Below are 12,839 nucleotides of genomic sequence, written 5' to 3' on the forward strand. Positions count from 1 at the left end.
GTTTAGAGTTTTAGTAGGGTGTGAAAATAGGTAATAAAATGAAGTGCTCTCTTTTCTCTTTACCTGAAGTAATTGCTAAAATTGTAATCTTCATTGCTTCTAGAAGGTGGGTATTTCTATCTGTATTTTTGGATAGGAGAGTTGAAGTTCAGAAGGATCATTCAAATTTCTTGTTTGAGATCACATTACCAGTCATTAACAGAGGTAGGATTCCTTCTGAGCTCTCCCATGCCCTAAAGGCTGTTACCTTTCTACTATATAATGCTGCCTTTTATCAGTGGAATGGTTTAGGTATAGTTGAGAATGACCTTTTAAATTTTCTTAGCTTGGGATAGCAGGCTTTTTAGTTGCTTTTTGTTTTACTCATTTACACTGCAGTGAAGTAGAAGAAAATAAAAAATTATTTTCACAAGTCAAAGTTGACTTGTATCTTTCAAGGTAAGTCTAGGAATTCCCTATTAAAACATTGTTGGTACATTTTTATAATCATTTTTTATGTTTCATGACCCCTTGGCTCTTTTTTCTTTTTCTTTGAATAGTGATCACTTATTTCTCTTTAATTTTGAGTTCTGCTCAAAATGTTTCTGTAAATTAAATTTCATTTTCCTTGTTATTTCTCTAGTACTCAGTTTGAGACTTATTATTATTATTTTTAAAGATTTTATTTATCTGACAGACAGAGATCACAGGTAGGCAGAGAGGCAAGCAGAGAGAGAGGAGGAAGCAGGCTCCCTGCTGAGCAGAGAGCCTGATGCGGGGCTCGATCCCAGGACCCTGGGATCATGACCTGAGCCGAAGGCAGAGGCTTTAACCCACTGAGCCACCCAGGCGCCCCTTAGTTTGAGACTTATTGATGAGTGTCTTAACTCTAGGTTTTTTTCTATATGAAATTTTAGCTGTTAATATAGTTCTTCTACCATTTTAATCCCAGAAGGTCTTTGCTTTTCTAAAAAAATAAGAGGAAGTTCACTCTCTCCAAGTTGCAGATGCAGTAATTAAGCCTTTGAAAGAGTTTGTTCACATTTATAAAAGCAAAGGGTCTTATTCTTCATCTCTGAAACTACTTCATATTTCAATGACAGGTAATGGCCATTTCAAAAGCAATTAATTTGAATGGATTATTTCAAAATAGGGAAGGAAAAAGTAATTTCTGCTAAAAATAATTCCAGAATGTTTTCTCATTCTTATGCTAGTATATCTGGTTTAAGCCAGTGGCTTTCTTGTATGTTTTATATAGTACACCTGAACAGGAGCAGCTAATGGTAGTGTGGCTAAGTTGGATGATAAAAGAAGAAGCTTATTTTGAAAGGTAAGATGACTTTATTTGTTGCAGTTAGTAAGTGTTTCTTATCTTCTCTTTGGAAATTCATATTTTCTTTTTTGTTTCAACAGTACTTCTGGTGTCTCTGCTTCTTTTGGGGAAATGCTGTTATTGGTTGCTATGTACTTTCACAGCAACCAACTTAGTGCTATCATTGACTTGGTCTGTTCCACTTTGGGGATGAAGGTAATTTTCTTTTATCTTCTTTCTAAGGAAGAGAGTTCTAAACTGGGTGTTGTTTTTTTTTTTTTTTTTTGTAGTGTACAGTACATTTTTTTGTTTGTTTTATAAATATACATTTTTAATTTTATGTTTTATTTTATTTTCATTTTATTTTATTTCTTTCAGTGTTCCAAAATTCATTGTTTATGCACCACACTCAGTGCTCCACTCAGTACGTGCCCTCCATAATGCCCACCATCAGGCTCACCCATCCCCCCATCTCCTTCCCCTCCAAAACCCTCAGTTTGTTTCTCGGAGTCCACAGTACATTTTGTTTCCATTTTGAAGTAATTTTAGTTTAATAGTTTGAAATTTTGCCAGGAGCTCTTAGAAAAAAAATGTATATTATGAAAACATTTATTTACAAGAATAAAATATGTTCAATATAGAAAGTTGGGAAACCCCAAAATATAGAAAGCTTGGAGAACACAAAAGAAAGGAAGAAAATTATTTCATTGTTCAAGATATCAACTATACTACTGTTAACATTTTTCTGTTCTTTCTTTACATTGATATATATATTTTGTAATTTAAAGAACTTAACTGATATGTGATGGCATTTCCTCATATCAATAAATGTCCTTTCTTTTTTTTTTTTTAAGATTTTTGTTTATTTGAGAAAGACCGAGAGAGAGAGAGAGTACAAGCAGGGTGAGGGGCAGAGGGAGAAACAGACCCCCCACTGAGAAGGGAGCTCAATTAAATGTTCTAATTCAATATACTGTCTCATTGACTGTACCTTGGTTCATCTTATGTACCAATCATGACTTTCTTAATGGATCCTTTCTTTTTGCCATGTAGATTTTCCAGTTTCTGAATGGTGCTTAGATGGTTATCCTTATTTACATAAATACATACAGAAGCACTCACGTGTTTATCTTTAAACAGTTTTTTTTTTTAAGATTTTATTTATTTATTTGACAGAGAGAGAGATCACAAGTAGGCAGAGAGGCAGGCAGAGACGCGGTGGGGAGAGGCAGGCTCCCTGCCGAGCAGAGAGCCCGATGTGGGGCTCGATCCCAGGACCCTGAGATCAGGACCTGAGCCGAAGGCAGAGGCTTAACCCACTGAGCCACCCAGGCGCCCTGTTTTTTTTTTTTTTTTTTTTTAAAGAAATCTCTACACCCAACGTGGGCTTTGAACTCAGGACCCCAAGATCAAGAGTTGCGTTCTCTACCAACTGAGCTAGGCAGGTGTCCCCTTTAAACAGTTTTTGGATTAACTTCTTAGGAATAATTCTAGCAGTCAGAATATGATGATGTTAAGTTGTTTAATGAGTATTGCCAGATTACCTTTAAGAAAGATTATAGCAGTTTAACTGTTCCCATCAGTGTATGAGAGTGCTAGTTAACTAGACTCTCACTACTACTGGGCATTACCATTCTTTTTAATCTTTACAATTTTGATTGATGAAAGATGGTCTCACTTATTTTGCTTTTCATCCATTACTAGTGGAACTATAGTTTTAATTATTCTGTTTTAGTTATAGTTTATAATGGTTGTTTTTGGGGGGGTAGTTTTAAAAATCTCTGTTTTGGCTTATTCCTTTTTTTTTTTTTTTAAAGATTTTTAATTTATTTATTTGAGAGAGAGAGCATGAGCAGGGAAAGAATAGAGGGAGAGGGAGACGTAGACTCCCTGCGGCGCAAGGAACCCAGTGTGGGGCTTGATCCCAGAAAACCGGATCTTGTCTTGAGCCAAATGCAGATGCTTAACTGACTGAGCTATTTAGGTGCCCCTTGGCTGGTTCATTTCTTTTGTGCAGAAGCTTATCAATGTCCTAATTTTCCTATAGGGATTCTTATTGATTTATTTTTCCTCTTACTGATCAAATGGCATATACATGATATGCCATTATGCCTTATATACCATGTTTCATTGATTTCAAGGCACGTTTTTTATCTAGTATTGAAATGGGGCTTTATTTTATAGTTGACTTGTAATGTAATATGGTAGTATTCCCTCCCCTCACTTTTTTTCTTGAAAAGTTATTTTTTTGTTCTTAAAGATTTTATTTATTTGAGAGAGGGAGAGAGTACAAGCAGGGGAAGCAGCAGACTTCCCACTGAGCAGGGAGCCTGATGTGGGACTTGATCTCAGGAGCCTGAGATTATGACCTGAGCTGAAGGCAGCCATTTAACCAACTGAGCCACCCAGGTGCCTCTTGAAATGTTACTATTAAATCAGCATATCTGATAGTCCATAGTATCTTTAAAGTGAGAAGTACAATATGTTGCAATTATTCTTCTCAGTCTTTTTGGCCATATGGAAATTATTTTTGTGAGTGTGTATAGAATATATAGTATTTCCTTTTTGGTTCCTACTTTGCTGTTACACTTAGAAATGTTTATCTTAAAAAAAAAAGTTTGGGGGGGACCCTGGCTGGCTCAGTTGGTAGACCATATGACTGGATCTTGGGGTGGTAAATTTGAGCCCCATGTTGGGCATAGAGATTACTTAAAAAAAGAAAAAAAAATTTTAAGATTTTATTTATTTATTTGATAGAGACACAGCGAGAGAGGGAACACAAGCAAGGGGAGTGTGAGAGGGAGAAGCAGGCTTCCCACTAAGCAGGGAGCCCGATGTGGGGCTCAATCCCAGGACCCTGGGATCATGACCTGAACTGAAGGCAGATGCTTAACGGCTGAGCCACCCAGGCGCCCCCACAAAATTTTTTTTAATGGAAAAAAATGTTTCTCTTTCTTCAGGTTTAAAGAAACGGTTACCTATATTTTTTTCTAATGTTTTTGTGGCTTCATGTTTCACATTTAAATCTTTAGTACACTCAAGTTCATTTTGGGTATGGTGTCATGTGTACAGATATATATAGGTATATATAAACATGCATATATATGTTTATTTATTTATTCCCCAGAAAGGTAGCTATTTCACCTTCATTTATTGAATAATCCACTTCTTGCCATTGACTTGAAAGGCTGATAGTAATATTTACTAAGTAATTTTGTATGTTGATTCAGTGTCTGAGGAAAAACACTTTGATGTTGGGTTTGAGAAGCCACTTTTGAAATAGAGTATTTGAACATTAATTTTACATATCACAGCCATGTTAGAGAATATATTTATCAGAGAAAAGTGTGCTTCATGTATTTTTACTTGCTGTTAGAATTTTTTTGGTTGTTTTAGATTGTGATTAAGCCAAGCTCCTTGAGCAGGATGAAGACTATCTTCACACAGGAAATTTTTACTGAGCAGGTACTTCTTTTCACTTTATTCTTAGGTATTTCTTTAACTTTCTTTTGCAACATTCTTTGGGGGGAAACTTGTATATCTCAGCTTAAGAGAATGCTATGGTCTTGTTCTATTCCTTTTTAGTTTCCAATGATAGTTAATTTAATCTTCATTTTTTTATTAAAATTTTGTTTAAAGATTTTATTTACTTATCTGAGGCGGGGGTGCTAAGTGTGGGGAACAGGCAGAAGGAGAGGGACAGAGAGACTCTCCACAGAGCAGGAAGCCAGATATGGAGGCGGGGGGTGGGGGGGGGGGGGCGATCCCAGGACCCTGAGATCATGAACTGACACCAAGACAGACGCTTAATTGACGGAGCCACTTAGGCACCTCAGTTTATTTATCTTTTAAAATTTCTATAAAGAATCATCCCATTTACTTATTACATACAAAAGCATGCTTTAAATTTATATGTTTTGGAGATGTTGAATAAATGCTTAAGAATATGGTCTTTGGTATTGGTGGTAGGATCTCACATGGGATAATCATTCGGGTTTGTCAGGAGAAAAAACTTGTTTAAAATTTTAGGCTGTAACATTCATTTTTTTTTTTTTAAGATTTTATTTATTTATTTGACAGAGAGAGATCACAAGTAGGCAGAGAGGCAGGCAGAGAGAGAGAGGAAGGGAAGCAGGCTTCCTGCTGAGCAGCAAGCCCGATGCGGGACTCGATCCCAGGACTCTGGGATCATGACCTGAGCCGAAGGCAGCGGCTTAACCCACTGAGCCACCCAGGTGCCCCTATAACATTCATTTTTATATAAATTATAAGCTGGGGTCTAAATTCTTTATTTTAAAAAAATTTTTTTTTAAGTAGGCTGGACATGGAACCTATTTGGGGGCTGGAACTCATGACCCGGAGATCAAGACCTGAGCTGAGATCAAGAGTTGGATGCTTAACTGACTGAGCCACTCAGGCACCCCACTCAGGCACCCCTGAATTCTTTATTATTATATTTACATGTTCTTATTTTGCCTTAGCACTTTTGTCCATATGTAAACCTGAGGATATTTTATTTTTTATTTTTTATTTTTTTTTTAAGATTTTATTTATTTATTTGACAAAGAGAGATCACAAGCAGGCAGAGAGGCAGGCAGAGAGAGAGGAGGAAGCAGGCTCCCTGCTGAGCAGAGAGCCCGATGCGGGGCTCGATCCCAGGACCCTGAGATCATGACCTGAGCCGAAGGCAGCGGCTTAACCCACTGAGCCACCCAGGTGCCCCGGATATTTTATTTTTTCAGCAAAAGAGACAATTCTGAAATTGAAAACTAATTCCCAGATTAGTCAGTTTAAACTTGGGGTTACAAAAAGCATATATATTTCTGAAAAAATGAGATATTTGAGAATGCTCATAGATGCATAAGTGTTGCTTCTTTTAGGATAATATTCTCATCCCTATACCAAACTTTCCTTTCTTCCCTCAATACACATACACTCCCACAAAACAGACATAAATAGTGCATAGGAGACTCAGAAGTTATTTTTTATGTTTTTATTTGAACTCACTGGACTTTGGGGAGGGTCTTTGAAAACAATGAGAATAACAATAAAAATCCCTGTTTATATTTATGTGATCATTTATATCACATATAGAGAATTTATGTCACATATAAAGAATTGATACTTTATAATTCACATATGTTTTTCAAACATATTTTTCAGTTTTTCCCCCTCACAAAAACTTTTTGAGGCAGGTGAGACTATATTGTCCCATTTTATAGATGTGAAAATAGGCTGGGAAGATAAAGTGACTTATCTGAAGTCACTGAGCCCAGATTTTAGAATTCCAAATTTTGTGTGTTTTTACCTTACTACATTACTGTCAACATACCTATGTTTAAAAACAAATCTAAAAAATTAGAGTGTTTTACAGATCCCTAAATGTATGCTGCCTTATCATCTAGAAATAATTAAATCTTGCAATAATTAGTTTTTCTCATTCATTCCTAAGGGCCACATTTGTATTAAGTATTGACACTCTACCTGCTAATCCTCTCTCTTACAGAATAATTTTATATTTGCTTCTGTCATATGTATTAATACTATTTTTCCCTTTTAGGTTGTCACAGCTCATGCTGTTCGGGTCCCTGTCACCAGCAACCTGAGTGCCAACATTACTGGATTTTTGCCTATTCATTGTATTTACCAGCTTCTCAGGAGTCGTTCCTTTACCAAGCACAAAGTGTCAATAAAAGTATGATCTTAAATTTATATATCAAGCTACAACCCAATTTTATTTATTTATTTTTTTCTAGCTCTTTTTCAGTTAATAGACTTCTTCTGTGGGTTTTGTGTTTATGAAATATGTCTAATTACTAATCATTTATATGTAGTAACTAGAACTATAATTTCAGATTTTTTAAACAATATAACTCTTAAGTTATTGACAAAATGTGCAGTATTACTAATCCATTTAAAATTTCAATAATATCATGTGGCTATTTCTTTAAAACTTGGTAAAAAATTGCCATTTTCTTTTTTTTTTTTTTTTATGATTTTATTTATTTATTTGACAGAGAGAGAGAAATAGTGAGAGAGGGCATAAGCAGCGGGAGTAGGAGAGGGAGAAGCAGACTTCCTGCTGAACAGGAGCCCGATGTGGGGCTTGATCCCAGGACTCTTGGATCATGATCCAAGCCAAAGGCAGACACTGAATGACTGAGCCACCCAGGCACCCCAAATTGCCATTTTCTATACTTTGGTTTTGTTCACCAAACTGAGAAAGTTCATTATCAGCCATGAGCAGCATTTGTACTTTTGTCACAAGGACAGCTAACACCTAATATACATACTTGGACGTATTTTCCATTAATTATAGTTGGCTATATCAAACAATTAAAAGGCCTTCTAAAGAGACAGATAAGTCCCAAGAAGGTAAAGAAATCTGAGCCTTTTCTAGAGGCTCTTCTATTTATAAAGAACAATCAACAATATATGCATTGATATATCACCTTTAACTATCCTTGTTTTCATGATTTAGTGGAGTTATTTTCTAGGTAGATTGTATCTTCTACTTCTTTATGTTTTTAGCACATGAAATAGATTAAGAGTCTGAATGCACACCCAATGTATCCACATATCCTCTGTCCACGTGTAGTTAAGTGATGGTCTCCTGTAAGTGGTTGCCAAGGCCACTTTCTTAATCTACCTCAAGATTTGCTGTGAAGAACTATCCCTCTCCCTCAATTCCTCTGTGCTGTGGGGTCTTCTACAACACAGATGGTGCTCAAAATACAGATATAGTAGGGACTTAAAATATTTTTCTTACTACTTAAAAACTAATACATTAAAAACCTCAAATCCAAATTCAAAACCCAAATTCCTCATTATATATTTATCTTCCACCGGACAATAGTCTTGATTAGGATATAAAAGTAATTCATATTTTTAGATCAAAGACAGTTGTGAAACTGGGTAATATATTTGTAGCTGCTAGAAGTTAATATTTTCACTGACTCGTAAATCATGTAAATTGTATGTTCTTAATAAAGTTTGCTTTTTCTTATTGCCATAAGTGATTTATTGCCTATAACCTTCTTTTTTAGGACTGGATCTATAGACAGCTATGTGAAACCTCTACTCCGCTTCATCCTCAATTACTTCCTCTGATTGACGTGTACATAAATTCCATACTTACTCCTGCATCTAAATCTAATCCAGAAGCCACAAATCAGCCAGTTACAGAACAGGAGATCCTCAGTATTTTCCAAGGAGTCATTGGGGTAACATAGTAGTTCTCGTACATTGATTAGCTGATTTTTCTTTTATTCTTCTGACTTGTTCCATATTTTTCCTTGGATTATTAGAGGACTTCTAGGTGGTTCTGACTTTGAAATGGGATTACATTTCTTCAGATCACTTATGAAATTACAAGTATGCTATTAGTTCCAAGTAGTTTGTTGAAGAGGTACTTTCTGAGGAAATCTTCGAAAGAGCTCCATTTTAAAGTCTAAAGAGTGCCCTGGAGAGTTGTGCATATACGAAGGAGTATGTGACATCTCAACATGGTCAACAGAGGTTTATTTAGCTTCCTGGGAATCTAAGATCTACTTAGATTCAAATGGGAAATTTGAAGAAAATCTTTTTTCTCCATCTTTTAAGAGAGAAAAAGTAGTTGTATTTTTCACAAATGTATTCAAATGCACACTATGTTTTTTTTAGGAGTTATTTTCTTCCTGGTAATTCCAGGTAGTATTTGAGACTCCTGTAAACCTTTTTCAGAAGCAGCCTGATGGATTTGCTGTTAAGGAACAGCTGAAGGAAGTCCTTTTTATAATCGTAAAGACTGTTAGGCATGTTGCCTTTGCTCTCCCATGCCACCTCAAATTGAAACTTCAAGTTGTCTCTTTGAGTTGAATGCAAACGTAGCAATGTTTCTCCTGTTTTAGCTGAGCTTGGGAACAGTAACTGAATAGTCTATTTAAAATGCTTTTGCCATCAAGAAAGCACTCATGAAATTTAACAGTATCTTAAGTGTTTATAATCTTACTTCCAGGCTGATAGCATCCGCCTTAATCAACGTTTTAGCATCACAGCTCAGCTCTTGGTGCTTTACTATGTACTGTCTTATGAGGAAGCCCTGCTAGCAAACACAAAGACTTTAGGTAAGTTGTACGTATACATAGGGGAGTGTTTCTAGTGCTAGTTCATTTTATTTGTTTACATTTTGTTACTTTCCAAGCTGTCATGTGAGAAAATAAGGTCAAATATTCTAACAGGCTCCAGTACCATTCTGTAGTCTTTGTAGCATGGGCACTGTATACTCTGATGCGTAAATACATGTATAGATGGGTACATAACCACCCTTTAAGTCTCAGCCTTCTTTTTAGCAGCCTAAATTAATAACTGAATTGTCTGTATTTTAATAATTTTAGGGACCTTAACTAAGTGCTGATAAATTAAGAGATAAACCTAAAGGAAATATAACGGAAAATTTATTTTTTTTGCTTGATTTCAGTCTTTGCCCTGCCTTCCTTCCATTAGGTGAAGAATAGCAATCTAATCAAAAACAGAAAAAAAGGGGCGCCTGGGTGGCTCAGTGGGTTAAGCCGCTGCCTTTGGCTCAGGTCATGATCTCAGGGTCCTGGGATCGAGCCCCACATCGGGCTCTCTGCTCAGCAGGGAGCCTGCTTCCTCCTCTCTCTCTGCCTGCCTCTCTGCCTGCCTCTCTGCCTGCTTGTGCTCTCTCTCTGTCAAATAAAAAAAAAAAAAAAAAAAAAAAAAATAACAGAAGAGTTTCATTTTGCCATTAAAATTATCATTGAACTGGGCTTTCAAACTTAACTACTTTCTATAGTATCAGAAGATCAGATTTAACCTAGAAGATACCAGTATAAAGCAGTGTGTTTTTCTATATTTGAAAAAAAATTTCACTTGTCTTTTAGGGTAATTAGTTTAAAAACAATGTAGGAGCCACTGGGCTGCTCAGTCAGTTAAAGCATCTGCCTTCGGCTCAAGTCATGTTCTTAGGGTCCTGGGATCAAGCCCCACCTTGGGCTCCCTGCTCAGCCTTGTGCTGGGGAGTCTGCTTCTCCCTTTCCCTGTGCCCACTGTTCCTCCTCCTTGTGTGTGTGCTTTCTCCCTCTCTGACAAATAAATAAATAAAATTTAAAAAATATATATGATGGAGATGAGACAGAGAAAGATAGCGTTGATTGGCAGCTACCTTTACTCTGTGGGATATAAGAATCCACTGAAGGTTTTTGAACATGAGGTTTTTTATTTTTAAGTAATCTCTACACCCAATATGGGGCTCAAACTCACAACCCTGAGAGCAAGAGTTGCATGCTCCACAAACTGAGCCAGCCAGGCACCCCTAAGATGGACTTGATTTTTTAAAAAAGGAATTGTTGGGCACCTGGGTGGTTCAGTGGGTTAAAGCCTCTGCCTTCGACTCAGGTCATAATCCCAGGGTCCTGGGATCGAGCCCTGCATCGGGCTCTCTGCTCAGCGGGGAGCCTGCTCCCTCCTCTCTCTATGCCTCCCTCACTGCCTACTTGTGATCTCTGTCTGTCAAATAAATAAATAAAATCTTCAAAAAAGGGGCGCCTGGGTGGCTCAGTGGGTTAAGCCGCTGCCTTCGGCTCAGGTCGTGATCTCAGGGTCCTGGGATCGAGTACCGCATTGGGCTCTCTGCTCAGCGGGGAGCCTGCTTCCCTCTCTCTCTCTCTCTGCCTGCCTCTCTGCCTACTTGTAATCTCTGTCTGTCAAATAAATAAATAAAATCTTAAAAAAAAAATCTTCAAAAAGAAAAAGAATTGTTTTCTGGTTGAAGATAGAAGTTGTGAGAGAAAGGAGTTAAATTCATATTGCCCAGCTTCCTTTAAAAAGAGTCACTGCGATAATATATAATTAAATTAAGATTGTTGGAGTCACGAAGCTTTAACCCATATGGTCATGACTGAATTTAGTTTTCCTAATTAGATTTGGGAGAGTTTTGAGTTACTTATCAGGGGTTTTGTTTCATTTTGTTTTGTTTGATTTTGTGTTTTAGTGTAGGGCACTCCTGCAGATGGCTTCTCTCACTTAGGACTTTTCTCATCAATGGTTTCAATTTGGAGGCATTTTCCAGATCTTGCCCTTAGATATGTTCTTGCTCTTCCTGTGTATCCATTATTTCTTCATTTTTTGTGAAGCATATTCACAGATTAAGTGAGTTAGAAGTAACCTAATGTTGTTTTTGTTCCATTTAGGTTGAAGGTTAAGAGTTCTATTGTTTATTACACTGTTCTTACCTTACACTTTGTATCTTTGACTGACAGCTGCCATGCAAAGAAAGCCCAAATCATATTCGTCATCTTTAATGGATCAGATTCCCATCAAATTCCTTATTCGACAGGCTCAAGGGCTGCAGCAGGAGTTGGGAGGTATTTGTTTTGCTTGCTTTTTACTGCTAATGTTTATTGTTAAAAAATACCTTTCTGTTGGGGCACCTGGGTGGCTCAGTGTGTTAAAGCCTCTGCCTTCAGCTCAGGTCATGATCCCAGGGTCCTGGGATCGAGCCCCGCATCGGGCTCTCTGCTCAGCAGGGAGCCTGCTTCCCTTCCTCTCTCTCTGCCTGCCTCTCTGCTTACTTGTGATCTCTGTCTGTCAAATAATATTATTGACTTTATTTTAAGATTAAGATTTGATTAATCTTTTTTTTTTTTTAATTATTTGACACACAGAGAGAGATTACAAGGAGGCAGAGAGACAGGCAGAGAGAGAGAGAGGGAAGCAGGCTCCCTGCTGAGCAGAGAGCCTGATGCGGGGCTTGATCCCAGGACCCTGAGATCATGACCTGAGCTGAAGGCAGAGGCTTAACTCACTGAGCCACCCAGGCGCCCCTAAGATTTGATTAATCTTAAAATAAAACAAAAAAAAAAAACAAAAAAAAAACCCTTACTGTTTACAGTGTTATGAAGTGTAATATGTGTTCAGTGGTAAAAACAAAAAACAAAAATAAGACAATTCAGGAGTGAAATTCCTCTTTACCTTCCTCACTATCTTACTACTTGCATTCCTCCTTCCCCAAAACCAAGTTTTATTTTGGTATGTAATTTTAGACATTTTTTCTATAAGTTGAACGATATGAAACTGCAGGTATTCAACCTTTTTGACCTGCAAAAATACAGTTTCATACAGTTGAAGCTAATAGATAAACACATGAGTAAAAATTGCTTTTTTAAACTGTGAATGGCATTATACCCTATCTCTTCTGAGACTTTTTTTTTTTTCTCTTGGACTCTTGGAAATCTTTTATGCCAGTACATGTAGATCTACCTTATTGCTTTTATTTCCTCCAAAATATTCTACATCTTGGAATTACTGTTATTTCTATAAAACTGTCAGATATATAGTAATATTTTTTGAAAAAAAAATTTTTTAATTTAACACCTCTTTTTTATAATGTTTGAATATGGGTTTCTTGTTTGTTTCTATGAAGTTGGAGTTTTCTTTTTCTTTGTTGTGGTTAATTTCAAGCAGGAACAAGGATGACCTTATTTGGTCACCTTTAACCAGATATGTGCATTTATTTACTTATATCTTTGCATAAACTAATGTTATA

The 12,839-nt window shown here is 36.8% G+C and overlaps 1 protein-coding gene across 4 annotated transcripts in view; it reads left to right on the forward strand.

Annotated features, from left to right (window-relative positions):
• Window positions 1-12,839, forward strand: part of INTS2 (integrator complex subunit 2) — a 46,815-nt gene that overhangs the window by 17,128 nt on the left and 16,848 nt on the right. For all 4 annotated transcript variants that reach the window (XM_047707223.1, XM_047707222.1, XM_047707225.1 and 1 more), the window contains exons 10-16: window positions 1,238-1,309; window positions 1,393-1,507; window positions 4,688-4,756; window positions 6,852-6,986; window positions 8,338-8,514; window positions 9,288-9,396; window positions 11,554-11,658. In XM_047707223.1, coding sequence (XP_047563179.1) covers window positions 1,238-1,309; window positions 1,393-1,507; window positions 4,688-4,756; window positions 6,852-6,986; window positions 8,338-8,514; window positions 9,288-9,396; window positions 11,554-11,658 — 782 coding nt within the window. The remainder of the gene's footprint in view (window positions 1-1,237; window positions 1,310-1,392; window positions 1,508-4,687; window positions 4,757-6,851; window positions 6,987-8,337; window positions 8,515-9,287; window positions 9,397-11,553; window positions 11,659-12,839) is intronic.

The sequence above is a fragment of the Lutra lutra genome, chromosome 16 (assembly GCF_902655055.1).
Source record: "Lutra lutra chromosome 16, mLutLut1.2, whole genome shotgun sequence".
Classification (NCBI taxonomy): domain Eukaryota; kingdom Metazoa; phylum Chordata; class Mammalia; order Carnivora; family Mustelidae; genus Lutra; species Lutra lutra.